The sequence below is a fragment of the Sceloporus occidentalis genome, unplaced genomic scaffold (assembly GCF_023333645.1).
Source record: "Sceloporus occidentalis isolate IW3139 unplaced genomic scaffold, rSceOcc1.0.p SCAF_5, whole genome shotgun sequence".
NCBI classification, from domain to species: Eukaryota; Metazoa; Chordata; class Lepidosauria; order Squamata; family Phrynosomatidae; genus Sceloporus; species Sceloporus occidentalis.
Genome location: NW_028316985.1, coordinates 23408586 through 23424943, shown reverse-complemented (window position 1 = coordinate 23424943; position 16358 = coordinate 23408586). Strand labels below are relative to the sequence as shown.

General features: G+C 41.6%; 1 protein-coding gene across 1 annotated transcript in view; it reads left to right on the top strand.

Annotated features, from left to right (window-relative positions):
- PTN (pleiotrophin) overlaps positions 1–16358 on the top strand; it is a 134755-nt gene that overhangs the window by 107663 nt on the left and 10734 nt on the right. The window contains exons 3-4 of the mRNA XM_089527870.1: positions 1061–1234; positions 5125–5286. Coding sequence (XP_089383996.1) covers positions 1061–1234; positions 5125–5286 — 336 coding nt within the window. The remainder of the gene's footprint in view (positions 1–1060; positions 1235–5124; positions 5287–16358) is intronic.

Sequence of the window (16358 nt, the reverse complement as noted above, 5' to 3'; positions counted from 1 at the left end):
AGGATCTTGTCCAGTATAGCAAGGACTACAGCACTAAAAATTATACATCAGCTATGTTAATTAACAAAGCACAGCTTGTCATTCTGACTAGCTGGAGGCCCTATGCCTTTCCCAGAGGCCCTCTGATGTTTTCATTGAGATAGAATGTCAAGGACTTGGGATTGTGGAAAACAGTAGGAAACTCAGGGGCTGAACAGGCTGCCCCTTTCAGTACCGGATTGGGGCTGCAGCAACTACATGCCACAGCTCTGACCTGGCCTTTCCTGAAACAAAAAGGAGCTGCAAAATGCAGCAAAATGCAGTTCCTTTTGGTGCAGTGGAAAGGGCGCCATCGTTGCCGGCACCATGGCTTTTCAGTGCTCCTTTGGCACTGTGCCATCTGTGACGCTGCCTGCCACGCTGGCATGAGGGTGGTATTGGGGTGTGCGTTGTGCAGACGCCATGTCCCCACTCCACCTCGATGCTGGCCTTTGATGCCTGTCTGTCAAGGCTCTCAGTTATTTAATGGTTGGTTTGAGAATCAGTCTCCTGTTTGCATAAGGACACTCACCTCAATATGTGCCCCATTAAATTTTCATCGATCTCCTGGAATGACAACTCAACCATCTCTCAGCATTCCGGCAGAATTTTAGCCAGACGTTAATGTCTAAAATAAAATAAAATAATGTTTTAGTATATATATATATATATATATATATATTGCTTAGCCATATATATATATATGGCAAGCAATCTCACTCCACCCAGGCTGTTAATTACCTCTATACCCTGCTTGGAAATGGGCTCATGGGATTCCAAAATCCTAAGAACTGTAGCTGGCACTTTTCCAACAAGACTCATGGGTTTATACTGTCAGTAGCAGAGGTTTTGTTGTTGCTTTTGCTAATAACGTGTTCTGTCAAAAGTTATAATGTAAAACAAAGGTAATGAATATTTACTGCTTTGTTCCCAAGATATCTTTTCCCCTCTACTACCTACTATTTAGTGCATTCAGAGCATTTGTCAAGGACTTTTCCTTGTCTTCATTATGTTCTCCTGTTTTTTCCTTGTGACTTTCCAGAGAAAAAGTTGAAGAAATCTGACTGTGGGGAATGGCAGTGGAGTGTGTGTGTGCCTACTAGTGGAGACTGTGGGCTAGGGACCCGTGAGGGTACTCGGAGTGGAGCCGATTGTAAGCAAACCATGAAAACACAGAGGTGTAAGATCCCCTGCAACTGGAAGAAGCAATTTGGAGGTAAAGGTGGAGAGATTAAATATCACACTTAGGAGTAGGTCTGCAACTGTTAATGATTTAACCTGCTAGATTCCATAATTAAAACCTTTTAAAACCTACTGAGATATTAATCTGACACTTTATTATATATGCATAGATGTAAATATACAGTAATACCATCAAGCTGAGCCAATAATCTGGTGTACTAGCTATAAATGGGTGGAGATGGGTGCCTAGATTTTAAAGCCACTTCATGCTGAAAATTAGTTACTCTTCCTTCAGTGTTGCTTGCATGCAATTTGTTTCCCTAATTGGAGATACAGGGAAATGTAACAGTTCTCTGACATACTGAAGCTTGCCAACCCTATGTTCTTCTTTCCTTTCCCATTACCAAAACCAATTTCATTAATACACAGTGGAATTCTGCAATTGAGGAATCTCCACAATTCATTTGGGCTTACTCCCAGGTAAGTAGATGTAGGATTGGCTTTATGGAATGGTCGATAGAGGAGATCACAAGGATCTGAGGTCATATTTCTGGTGATATTATAAAATCCCAGTGTGTTTTGAAGCTCTGTTCATCTCCCTAGGAGTTGAAGAAAAGATCACAGCAAAAGTAAAAAAAAGATGGCCATGTCAGGCTGTGTGGGTTAATTAGCTCATCAAAGTCTGCAGGACAAAGGGAAATGTTGAGCAACAGGGAGCCTGTTGGATGAGACAGTTAAAAGGTAAAGCAAGGGTGAAACAGTAATTAGGAGCAACATTCTGTTGCCTTTATTTGCTGGAGATTTCAGCATGCAATCCTATTAAATCAGGCATTTGTCTTCCGTCCTGATTGCACTTCATGGAGCTCTTAGCTTTTGTTGCATGAAAACCTGGAGAAAACCTGGTGAAAATACAATATCCCAAACAAGTGCATAGCCAAATAATAAATTCAGTGTCACATTCTTAGTAGGCTTAGTATAATAAACTTTTTTTTTTTTTTTGCTAGTGGCTTAGGGATGATATAAACATTCAACATATGGTGTATCGAAGAGGGTAGAGAAAAGATTCACATCAGGGTTGAAAGTCTGGCTAGCCAATCTTTTCAAGAAATGTGAACAAAGGAAAACTTTTGTTGTGGTTATTTTTAATATGTCACAGAGACTAGTATACTATGAGTGACTGAGATATAATCACATGATGTCTGACTCTTGAGGAATAGCCTCCCCAAAATGGTATTCTGGCTGTAAGGAAACAAAATCCGAAGAAATGTTTGTGTGCCATTTGAAATGGGTGGCTTTATACATTGCCTTAATTATCTACAATTGCTTTCCCCAATCTTAGGTTCCCCAGATATTTTGGACTACAAATTCTATGTTGCTCACTGTGGCTGATGGGAACTGTTGTCAATATAGCTGGAGTTTACCAGGCTGGGGATGGCTGATTTAAGTTATCACCAAAGTGAAATACTAATAGAGGTTGGAACCCTATTGGTCAATTACAAATACATAACCTACAGTTACATATTCATAACTTCTATAACTACTATGTATTCATGATCCCTATGTAGCCTCTAGTTTGGTGGCTAAGTAGAGGCCAGATGCTGTAGGCTATATTTCAGAAGGAGGAATTGGCAAAACCACTTCCTTGCCTAAGAAAACTCTATGAAATTCATGGGGTTGCCATGTGACTTGAAGGCACATACACACAGGGACTGTGGAAGTCCCTCAAACTCCAATTACCAGTTAGCAGGCACTGGGATCAATGAGGAGCCATACCCTGGTAAATTGAAAAGTGGATACCTGACATTCCCATTTGAGTAATGTCTGTTTCTCATGGAGAGGGTGAAAATGTCAGGCAGCCAGTTCTCAATTAACTGGGAATGGATTCCTATTGATCTCAGTGGCTGCTTACCAATAAGTGGGGTTTGGGGGGAGGTGTCTGTAATCCACTACATAGCATCTAAGTTGTAATGAATAATGGATATGCAGGATTCCTCCAGGAATCTAGAGGCTCATTTACTCTAGTTCAAATATGACATTTGTAGAATTCCATGGAGTTCCAAATGAAATTCTAGTAATGTTATCAAAACTGTGGGGCAGAGATAATGTTACATCATTGTTACCTCCAAAGAATGCTTCTGGCATCAAGGATTCACATAAGTAAGAGATGGTGACATCTGCATGTCCTTTGTTTTCTGATGTCTCAGACAGTTCTGCTTTGAGACTGAAAAAAAATACAGGGTTTGGTGTCCTGTTTGTTAGTCACAATTATAGTAGACTCATTCAACCATCTATTGAAAGGTGAGTCAACATGTAGATAAGTCATGTTAATTCAATAGCGGGGCGCGGGGTTATCAGTACGCTGATGACACCCAAATAGTCTTCTCTATGTCTCCGACTGATGCAGTGACCGGGGTTGGCGTCTCTCCTCTCGTGGCCTGTCTACAGTCGGTAATGGGATGGATGAGGGAAAACAGACTCAGCCTGAATCCAGAGAAGACGGAAGTACTTGTGATAGGTTCTCCCGGTTCAGGGTTGGCGGTGGTTCCACCCGTCCTGAACGGAATCACGCTCTCCGTGAAGGACTCTGTGCGCAGCCTGGGGGTGCTCCTGGACTCGTCGCTCCACCTTACATCTCAGGTGGACGCGACGGTCAGGAGCACCTATTATCAGCTTTGGCTGATACGCCAGCTGCGACCCTACCTTGACCGGAGGGACCTTGAGACTGTTGTACATGCCCTGGTAACCTCTCGTTTGGATTTCTGCACTGCGCTCTACATGGGGCAACCCTTGTACCATACCCGGAAGCTGCAACTTGTGCAGAATATGGCAGCCCGACTGGTCACTGGCACTGCCAGGGCCAGTCATATAACATCAGTCCTTAAAGACCTACATTGGCTGCCTATTCGCTTCCGGGCGCAATACAAGGTGTTGGTTATTACCTATAAAGCCCTAAATGGCTTGGGCCCAGGGTATCTGGAGGACCGCCTCTCTCCGTACAATCCGTCCCGCACACTCAGATCATCAGGGCAGCAATTGTTAAGAGTTCCAGAGGGAAAATATATTTCCACTTCTAGGAGGGCCTTCTCCATCTCGGCCCCCAACCTCTGGAACTCGCTGCCCTTCGAGCTCCGCTCAGCCACCTCCCTAGCCCAATTTAAGAAGGGGCTAAAAACCTACTTATTTGAGCAGGCTTACCCCTGACCTCTGCCCCAGAATACTTTCCTCCCCCCCCCCCCCCTTTGGTCAGCATTGTTTTTCCGGCATGAATTTTATTATTTTTATTGAATTGTTTTAACCAGTTTTGTATTATTGCATTGTTGTATTGTTGTATACTTGCTGTACACCGCCCTGAATCTAAGAAGGGCGGTATATAAATAAAATTTTTATTTATTTTATTTATTAATAGGTCTACTTCAGTCAGTACTGACAACAGGATTTATGCCAGAGGCTTTTTCACAGAATCATAGAAAGATAGAATTGGAAGAGACCTCAATGGTCCAACACCTGCCTTGCAGCAACATACAATTAAAGTGTTGATGACAGATGGCCATCCAGCCTCTGTTTTAAATCTTCCAAAGAAGGAGACTCCACACCATCTTGGATAGGTTCCCCTAGGGTTGCCATAAGTCAGAAAAGATTTGAAGGCACACAGTAACAAACCAACTTGGAAGTAATTCTTCAGGGCCAGAACTATCAAGGCCCTGCCCTGCATCTCATGGCAGATGCTGACATTGTTCAGGTAGATGATTACTGATGCAGGGCTTAGTGTGCTACAGGTTGATTTTGAGAGAACAGTTTCTGAGATATGTGAATTCTGTACGTTGTATAATATAGTTATTAGCAGTATAGTTGAGTAGCCATTTCTGACAGTCTTTCAACTCCTGATAATAAAATGTTATGTGTTCATTTATTTATTTTTTGCAGCGGAATGTAAATACCAGTTCCAGGCATGGGGGGAGTGTGACCTAAACACTGCCTTGAAGACTCGAACTGGGAATCTAAAACGGGCCCTACACAATGCGGACTGCCAGAAGACTGTTACCATCTCAAAGCCTTGTGGAAAGCTTACCAAACCAAAACCTCAAGGTAACACTCCTTTGGAAAATGTTGCTGGGAAACCTCTCCCAGCATTTCACTTATGTAGGTTCAAAGCCTTGCCTTGCCAGGAAAATACCATAATCTTAGTAGCAGAACAGGACTTCTATGATCAAAGATGTAATTCCTAGCATGTCTCGTTAAAGGAATGTAAAATAAGGGGGGGGGAATCCACAGATGAGTTGCTGCCATCCAAAGTAGACAATACTGGTTCCAACTGGCTAAGAACACAAGAAGATCTACAATGGAGGAGACCAAAATCCTGTTTAGTCTATAATTCTGTTCCTATAATGGTCAGACAGATGGCACTGGGAAGCCCACCACGATGACAATAGCACTGTAAGGCATGTGCTTTACAGCAAATGATGGACATACTACTTCTGCTATTTGAGGCAATACAATGCCATCGTGATTAGTACCTATAGATGGTCCATCACTACTACATCTGGCAGCAAATCCTACAATTCTATAATTCTATGTATTGCATGAAGTGGTGCTCTCTTTTACCAACCCCACTATGCAGCACTCAGGTTTGACGGTTGCCAACTGAGGTGGGGGGGGGGGAGTTTCCCTATATACTTTCTCTACACCAGGCATAAATGTATACATCTCCATTCTGTCTCCTCCTCTTATATTTTTATAAGCTGAATACAATACTCTTTTCTCATAAAAGAGTTGATGAAGTCTTTTTATCACTGTAGTTGTCCCTTTCTGCTCTGTCTTTGTCAGATTTGGTGACCAAAATTGTACATTGCAGACATAGTGCACATTGATTTGGATCAGACACTGTCATATTGACAGTTTTATATTTTGATTAATCATCTGGTCCTGCCGAAGGAAGTTGTTGTTGTTGTTGCTGCTGCTGCTGCTGCTGCTGTTGTTGTTGTTGTTGTGTGCCTTCAAATCATTTCCAATTTATGGCAATCCCTAAAGTAACCCAATCATGGGGTTTTCTTGGCAAGTTTCTTTAGAGGAATTTGCTATTGCCATCATCTGAGGCTGAGAGAGTGTGACTTGTCCAAGATCTCCCAGTAGATTTCTAAGGCTGAGTGGGAATTTGAACCATGGTATCCAAACTCATAATCCAAATTAATGTGTGGGTTGCCAACCAATGTAAATAGTTTAATGGATCAGTAATCTGCCTATGAACCAGTGGAGATCCTAGAGTGGATGTCACCCAGTATGGGTGGTGGAATTACTGGAGTGGGACTTCCAGTTTGACTTCTGGGACCAGCAAAATGGCCATTTGGTTTGCAAAATGGTCATGCAGGCCAGGGAAAGCATTCATGCAGGCCAGAAAAGCACCTGCATGGGCAGGGGGAGCACCATGTGGGTGGTGGAAACATCACATGGGTGGTGGAAACAGTTACCCACTGTCCACCCAGACTGGAGACACCCCCTCAAGGCCTGGAGACCCTCTCGAGGCGCGGGGCGGCACCTGTGTGGGCCCAAAGAGCACCTGTGTGTGTGTGTGTGGGGGGGGGCTGACTGGGTGTCACCCCCCTTTTGGGGTGTCACCCGGTGTGGCCTGCACCCTCGACATCCCCAGTGACACCACTGCTATGAACAGCTTTAAGGTATCTAAATGAATTTATATGTAGTGAATGTAAATTGAGTAATGATGACCCAAAGTACCAGCTGTTTTGATAGACCTTCCAGTTTAAATCAGCAAAAACCACAAATGTTTGCTAGAAACAAAGGGATTTATCTTTGATTGTGAGTCAAAATAGCATCAAAACTAAGCTCAAAGCTAAAATTGTCTTACCATTAGATAGAGTGATGCAACTATCTCAGAAGGAAAATTCTGGAGGAAGAGCAATGGCGACATCTCAGCTATTCCTCCTGAGACCCCATCTAGTAGCCTTTTTTGCAGGGCAAGCTCTGCATTCAAGATCAGCTGTCATGCCATCCCAAATTAATCTGCTGCTTTCAAGTGTTGTGCACCCTTTTCCACTTCTAGTACTGATGTATGATTCAAACTCTAACCATGGAATGGACGAAGTTGCCATATTATTTCCAGGCAAGAAAAGGTCCCTGACCCTGAGAGAAAATAATACTGATTCATTTTGTCAAGAAGAGAAGCCCACTGAAGAAACCTGGAGAAAGATATGCTGTTTCTTTTAATATTTCAGAATGACAAATGCTCTGATAATTCTGTATTCTAAATATAATTGAGTTATATTTAGAAAGATCTTATAATATGAAGGATGTTATCTGTCCTTACTGTTCTCTTCTTTTAAATTAAAAATCTATTTATTCAGCACTGTAGTTTCTGCCACAAATTCACAAGCTGTTCCAGTCTTTTTTGGTTCAGAACTCATTCTCTTATTCCCATTGTTTGTTTCCTTCTCTTTTAATTGCTGTCCAACTCGGGAACCAGATACAGAAAGTTGGGTTGTAAAATGGGCGACTTTATTAAAATCTACCATGTATATTAATTTCTTCTTCATGCAATTTTTGTGCATTCTTTTTTAAAAAATAAGCAAATTTTAGTGAATATTTTGGGATTTGTAAAATTCTGACAAGTGCAGATTATGGCACAGGAGTACTATTTTATTTACTCAACTCATAAGTGTCAGTATGTATCAAAGTTTTCACTAAAATGCAGATGTAATAAATGTTCTCCACATTCCTGCTGTGGATAGCTTTATCCTCCATTAATTTGACAACTGCCTCTTTTAAAGTCTTATTTCGTATCTATTCCCTTATCTTATCTTTTTAAAAAAGTCTGTAATTGATTTTAGATTCTGAACCTCCAGGCAGAGGACCACCTTTTTACTATTTTACAGTACAGTGCCATGTAATTTTTGGTGCCATGTAGTAATAACCATAAAAAAGTTATGTGGCACAAATTCAGAACTGCAAAGTGGGATAATGTGAAACAGGCATGTTGAAAACCCTTCAGACATATTCTGTTCATCTTTAGATCTGTCATATCTGAACATGTCCAGAAGAGGGCTACCAAAGTGGCAAAAGGTCTAGAAATCATGGCTATGAGGAGCAGCTTAGGGAGCTGGGTATGTTTAGCCCAGGGAAGACAAAGTTAAGAGGTGACATGATAGCCATATTTAAATATTTTTAAAATATGTCATATGGAAGAAGGAGGAAGTTTATTTTTTGCTGTTCCAAAGACAAGGACACAGTGCAATAGATTCAGACTATAGGAGAAGAGATTGCACCTAAACATAGGAAGAACTTCTTGATAATGAGAGCTATTTGACAATGGAATATGCTGCCTTGGAGTGTGGTAGAGTATTCTTCTTCGGAGGTTTTAAACAGAAGCTGGATAGTCATGTATCTGGAGGGCTTTCATCCTGTGTTCATGCATGACAGGGGGCTGGACTGGATGGTCCTTGTGGTCTCTTCCAACTCTATGATTCTGATTCTATCACAACTCCAAAGTTCTTTGGGGATGCGCCAAATCTCCTCATCCCCATACCACTTACCTCTAAAGCTTACCCCTGTTTTATATGATCACATATATTGGAAAAGTGAGACTCTGAGCTACGTGGCCTTTTCAGGCCTTTCTATGAGAACCAGTCCTGTCATGAGGCAGAGGGAGATTGTCTCCTAATGCATCTGGTTCAAGATACCACAACAGGATAGCTGTTACTTCCACAAGGTGTTTCATGTTGGTGCATTATTTTTCTGTCAAAAAGGAGAGATATTCAAGAAATTTTTGTCTTACACACCAAAATAAGTTATCAGTCCTTAAGCAGTATTGCTACTGCATCTCAGGCACCAAAATATCTTGTGTCAGACCTGCTCACAGTGAATGTGTATAAGTTGTGGATAACCCTGCTAACATGATGGTGCCTCTTTGCCCTCTGTGAATAAGCAAGGGATATTTAGAAGGGACTACTCTGCTTTCAAACATTGTTCTGCCCCCTTTTTGTTCTATTTGAACAAAAATCCCCATTTGAGTATTAGAAACAAACTAAAAGTGAATTCTCCTCCATTAGGAAGGTGAGGAAATTCATTGGCTATAGCTCTAGAAGATCATATTGTACTACCTGCCATGAATGTGTTAAAGACCAGGAGGAGCATGCCAGAAAATAAAGAGGTGGTGACCTTGCTTTAGCATTAATGTTATTACATATCAGAGAGATTCAAACCTGTCTTTCTAGTATTGACTCTTGGGGTTTAATGGACAAATCCAGCCATTCAGTTTCTCTCATTTTTATTTCCATCCCAAATATGAAGAAATTCACATCCAGGCTTATGCTGGTTGGAGGATTCTAGGGAGTTGTAGTCCAAAGAAGTAACATTTCCAGGTGCTGCCTTCAAAAGATGTGCTCCCCCTTTGTGTATGGATCATGATGGAGCCAACAGAGATATGACTTCAGAAATAGAGCCAATGGCCGTGACCCCACTTTCAATTCCAGTGGTTCTAGTTGTGTAAGCTTTTTAGACTGAATGGCAATTTAATATTCAGGATTTCCAAGAAGCTTTGTCTATGTGTGTGTGTGGTGAGGGAAACAGTAGCAGTGATGGCACAATCTTTCCCCAACCCATAAAAGAACAAGTGAAGTGGGTGGGGTACCTTCCTAATTGGATGCATATGGATTAGGAGGACTCCAAATATACAGGAACTGTTTTCATGTATAAACCATCTTTTTTGCAGGGTGGTGGTGGTAACGGATATGTAACTATAGCCCTTATTTTTCATGGCAGGCAGTGTATTCAAAATAAAAGTAAAAAGCCAGGGAGTACTGATCAAACTATCTTCCAGTGTGATATGACAGGTGGCAAGAGAGGCGAAATGAGAACATTGGGCACTTAGGCATGCTTGTGCTTCATCTAAATAATAATTTGCAATACAAAGTCCTGGCACACAAGGAGAGACTTGCTCCACCACAGGCAAGCCTGTGTCAGTCCAAGAAAAATATGTGTTTTGTGTCTGTTTCTGTGTTCTAATTAATGGAGGATTCTAATGAACTCTGCAGATGTAGCAGGTGCTGTGTGCACAGAGACACTGATAGCGGGAGATGGGACTGGGAGGTATACCGCTGTGCCTGAAACAAGGCATCTCTTGTTCTTTACAAAAATACAATGCTCAGCTGCTTACTTAGGGCTGAGAGTTGCTGCTGTTACCTGAAAAGCAGAAGAGCCTAAGCAAATGCCAAGCATTTCTTTCGGATTGCTTGCTTTGGATAATGAGACAAAGATTAGATGGAAATAGGAGGAGGTGGGAGCTTTCTATACCAATTTTTCTACCTTCTGGGAAGATATTCCATACCCAGTGGTGTTGTCATACAATTTTTAATTTTGAATGTTACAGTCTTACATGCTTTCCTCCCATTAAGATGGTAGATGAGCATAACTCCCCTTTCTTTGAAATGTGGTAAATCACCTATGCTGTGTTCTCCATCCCTGTTCTTTCACTTGAATGGAGCTTCTGTCCTGCTGCTTCAAAATCATCCTTAGATGGGTCTACTATTTGCACTGTGCATGTTTGTGTATGCAAACGCTCCTGTGCATAGTAAAAAAAAAAAAAAATCAAATCACCGTGGAACCATGTGAACAGAAAGAAGAATATACCCAGCAATATGTTGTAAGGTATGTAAATCACAGCTGTGATTAGTGGACATGTGGTTACCTCCAGAACTACAAATGATTGCTTCCCAGTGGAGTAGCCTCTGGTGTAGATCAGCAGTGGGAATCATGTGTCCCTCCAGATGTTACAGGACTACAACTCAGGACTTCTAGTCAACATTCTTAATGGCAAAGAGTGCTTGGCACTGCAATAAATCAGCCTCTACAGAGGCACATAATTGCCATTCTGGCCATAAATTGGCTCCATCTACCTAGTCAATGCATTCATTGATGCATTCTTTTACCTAATCAGTGCATTCACTGATGTATTCTTCTAGAAAAAAAAAGGAATATAGGGACTGATTTTTCCAGCTGCACCTTATTTGAGTAACAAAGTCTTCCTGAATTCTTTTCTGTATTAATGATTCTCCTCAGTCCTGATTTCTGGCTTGCTTTTCACTGTGCTATTTGCCACGAAGTTGACTTTGGCTTATTGCAACCCTATGAATGAGGAAAGCCAGCATGGTGTACTGGTTTGAGTGTTGGATGATGACTCTGGAAACCATGCTTCGAATCCCTGCTCAGCCATAGAAACTGTATGGGTGACCGTGGGCAAGTCACACTTTCTCAGGCTCTGAGGAGGGCAATGGAAAGCTCTGAACAAACCTTGGAAGGAAAACTCCATGATAGCTTTGTCCAAGGCTCACCATAAATGAGAGACAACTTAAAGGCACACAACAGCAGCAACAACACGAATGAGAGACCTCCAAGGTCATCAACTGCCCTCCTGAGGTCTTGCAAACTCAGGACTGTGACTACTTTGATTGAATTTAACTCCCTGCCATGCAGTCTCCTTCTTTTCCTATTGCTTTCTACTTTACCAAGCACTATCATCCTGTCTAGTGATGCCCATTGTCTTATGATATGTCCAAAGTACAACAGACACACTTTAGTCATCTTCACTTCTAGTGAGTGTTCAAGTTTGGTTTGCTCATACATCCATTTATTTGTCTTCTTAGCAGTCCATGATATCTGCAAAAGTCTTTCCAAGGACCACATTTCAGATGAGTTGATTTTCTTCCTCTCAGCTTTCTTCATTGTACAGCTTTTATACCCATACGTCTCCTCAGAATTTCCTCCAGGTTTGTCTTTGAGTTCTGAGCCACTTGATCTTTGGTTCTGATTTCTGTTTGTTTCCTGGATCCTAACCTACCTTAGGCTGCTGTCCTACCTTGATAGGTACACATTTTAGGAGATCATCAGTAGCAATGGACTAGCAGGTTTTTTTTTTGGCAAAGCTTGTTCAGTATTATTAATCTTCCTAAGAAGTTTGGTGGTGTTCTAAGAATCTCCTGGATTCCCTGGAGCACAATTTGAAATCCAGGATAAATGATGAATGCTTTATGATAGGCATGCACTACACCGGCTCTTATATCATGCAAAACCTGAGTGGCTCAACAGACAGCTGAGAGTATACAATAAGGAAGGGCAGAAAATGAGTTTCAAGGTCTTGAATATCATGATGTCTTGTATACAAGGCCTGAGCAATGACAGTTCTGCAGATTTGTGGATTTGTTGAAATTATTATGCAACACAGGAAGATTTTAGGCAGATGTAGTGGAAAATATTTTTTAAAGGACAATATAGTAATTAGGAAGATATGTTGAATGCTTCAGAATCATACACGTAATTGCCCAGACTGTTTGCTAAATTATGTAAGAGAGGGTGTTCTAAAGAGTCAGCAAGTTGTGGTTTTGAATCTATTAGAGGCAGTCAGGCATTGGAAAGCATCTATCTTGCTGCAAAATGAGAAAGTCACCACTGTGGTTAAATTAATTAACACCATCTGAAATTTATTTCACTGGTCCCAGAAGATCCCTTGGATGTGAAGGTATGTGGGCGTCTACTTGTGGCATTAAAACAATTCACAGGAATAGGTGTGCCCCTACAGACAATCTCCTTGTAGGCTACACCATGCAGAATCCTTAGTACTGTTTTTTTAATACTAATGTTACTCATAAACCATAATTCTCATGTATCACTGAATGTAATGGTAATAGTTGTGACATAAACAACTAGCAAAGTTAAAATTATACCTTTAAATTACAATATCATATACACAGCCTAAATATATTTATGTGTACATGATTTCATTGGGTTAAAGTGAAAATTTGGTAAGATGTGATGTTTTTACAGAATTTTTAAAAATATTTTTTTAAATAATTTTTTAAAATTATTATTATTATTTTTTTAAAAAGTCTAGGGCCTCTCCTTTCTCCTCCCATTAAGCCTCACATCATCTTTTGAGTGTTTTAAAGGGACACAGGCAAATGCCACAGCCCATTTCTGCCAAAAGGCAGGTATTTGGGGAGCAGTAGTATCACTTGGTGTGGCCCATACCCCCATGTCTCCTAGTGACACCCTTGCTTGTAGGAATAATGATTAGAGTGGTTTAAGGTGTCATTTCTGCCCCTTATGATGGCTAAAGGGAGCACCCACATGCACATGTGGTAGTGTCTAGCCCATGTGCTTATCTTTGGCATGTTTGCCTCAGTATTTGTCCTCAGGTAGATTCTTGTGACCTAAGCACTATGATTCCACTTTAACTACCCTGGCTACATCCTATGGATTTCTTGGATTTGTAGTTTGGTGAAGCACTAGAACTCTCTGGCTGAGAATTCTAAAAACTCTTCCCTATAGTACATATCTCAGGATTCCATAGGAATGAAAGGGTGCCTGCTTCGTGGCTCTTCCTCTCTCTTTACTGTTGCTAGTTAATGTATTCCTCTGATACTATGGGGCTTCAGAGGGTCCCCCCCCCATAGATCATGTGGAAAAGAGCAGCTAGGTTCCCCCCCCCCCCCCCGGCAGTTAGTTTCTCCCTTGTGTGTGAGGAAAGTTAATGGTGTGCTCTGCAGTGCTATGTTCTATCACCAGATGCTGCTGTTTGCTGTCAAGTCTCTTTCTGTAAGATACCATAGTGTGCCAATCAACACCAACTACAAAACTCCCAAATATAAAACAGCCCACATCTAAACACAGATGCTTGTTTAAAAATAGAGACTACAAATGTCTGATCTCAAATTCAGGTAAACAGTCACAGGGAGAAAAGTGCACATATTGATTATTTGCAGAGATTTTTCTTTCTTGGTCCCAGCTCTTGAAATTGCCTTTTTTGAATAGTGACCATGTTCCAAAAGTGACAGGACTGTACTTTTCATGTATAGCAGTTATTCAGCTGTATAGCCATTTATATAAAAGAGCTTATGTAATGTGCATCAATAGGAGTGGGGAACCTTTGGTCCATTGAATTATCCACAGTCATTCGCTTCAACCTAATAAAAAAGGAGCCACATCAAGTAGTTCTCCAATAACTTTTACTGAACATTCTGCTTATCCCAAACTCCCACATGGAATTGCAGGAATAAGATTGAATTTTCCAGTCTATGCTGAGCATTCGCAAAGACAACAAACAGTCCTCTTTGTACATGACCAGTGTGGAGCATATGAGCTGGCGGCTTCATGTGGTTTTGGAACATTCCTACGTTGCCCTAGGAGACCATCTTCTGGCTTGATTAAACTTCTGGTTTGCTTTTTATTGCTTACCAGCCCCAGTGGATACAATTGGTGCATGCAATGGGATAGACTAGTAAAGTCTAGAGATACCCCATAGCAATCAATGAAGCCATGTATCATTCTCAAGTATTGGCAGTGCACAGTGGCTTCATCACATGATGACTGTGGCAGCTACAACAGAGATATTTTCAAAACAAACCAGAATCCTTCACATATCTTGAAAATGTTTTTGCTCTAGCCAACATTTAGAATTGCATCCTATTAATTTATGGCTAGTTTCACGAACATGCTTACAATCACTTCTGTGAACGCTACAGATATTCAACTCAGAATGTTTCACTAAGCAGATCACTGAGCATCATTCCTATTTCAGACACCTAAACTTGACAAATAGTTCTTTCTCTTTCCTCTTCATGACCTTTCTAGCCAGCATGCACAAACAAGGATGTGCAGACAAGGATGGCACATTCTACCTGCATTACCAATCAGCTCCCTCATTTGTGGATGAACTTCAAACCAGAAACATATTCCCCTTTTTGGAATGTGTCCCAGTCCATTTGTTTACAACTGTTTGGCTCCTTCACCTGCAGGAAGAACACTTCAGGGCTCTATTGCCAAGAACATTGCTTTCCATTGTCTTTCTGTTTGTAGAAGAACCCTAGAAAGTCTTATCACCACTGCTTTTGTTTTTTTAAAATATAAAGTTTCAACTATCTAAAGGATGTTATGGATGTTTTATTAACTGTCATGTGTTATAGAACTCAAAAAGAAAAGCAAGTTACAACAAATATTTGGTGAATGAGTGAATGAATACATATAGTGCAAAAGCTATCCAAGTTGGTAGCCATCACTACATCTTGGGCCAGTGACTTCTACGTGCTGTTTGAAACACAACTTCCTTTATCTACCTTGAATCTTCCACTATTCAGCTTCAGTTAATGATCCCGGGTTCTTAAGATTATAAGTGGGGTAGTAAATCTCCCTATCCACTTTCCACACACTACATATACCATTTTCTGGCATATAAGATGACTTTTTAACCCTCTAAAATTGCGTCAAAAGTCAGGGGTCGTGTTATACACTGGGTTAAGCCCCAGCCACAGAGGCCACAAGAGAGCCCCATGGCTCGGCGTCCTCACCTGGCCTGTTCCATGGCCCAGTGCGTCCTCCCCCAGCCTCTTCCTGCCTTCTAGGCCTCCAGTGGCCCCTTGAAGCCCGTGCGCATGCGCACGGCCTGCTGCTGGCTTCACAGGCCTCTGGAGGCTTCTTGAAGCCCATGCATGCGTGCACAGCTGGCTGTCAGCTTCACAGGCCTCTGGAGGCCCCTTGAAGCCTGTGTGCGCACACACGGCAAACTGTTGGCTTCACAGGCCTCCGGAGGCCCCTTGAAGCCTGTGTGTGTGGGTGCCAGTCCCCCTAAACCCAGCCCATAATAGGCCAGGGCTCTGCCTGCATGTGAGGCAGGCTTTGCAGGCCTCAGTAGAGGCCTGGGGAGTTGGTGCATGTAGGTGCTAGGCCCCCCCCCCCAGAAGGTGGAAGTTTAAACATTTTAATTTTTATTTGGTATGCATTGGAAGAGGGGTAATCTTATATGGCGAGTATATCCCAAATTCTATATTTTAACTGAAAAAGTTGGGGGGTCATCTTATATGCCCAGTCGTTTTAAACGCCAGAAAATATGGTAATTTTATACACCTCTATCATATCTCCACTTACTCACCTTCACTGGAATCTTATGCTGCCATTGTGCACTATGTTGCATCATAATGATGCCGCTACATAGTGAATTCTGGTGTGACTTTCTCCCACGGGGGAAAAAAACAACAACTCAACTGTAAGCAGCTGCTGTGATTTGACAGGTCTGTTCCCCTGTCAATCAAGAAGGAGTTGCCTGACATTCTCATCCCCTCCTGTTAGCTATCTCAAGCACAACAGGAAGAAAAAGAATCCCT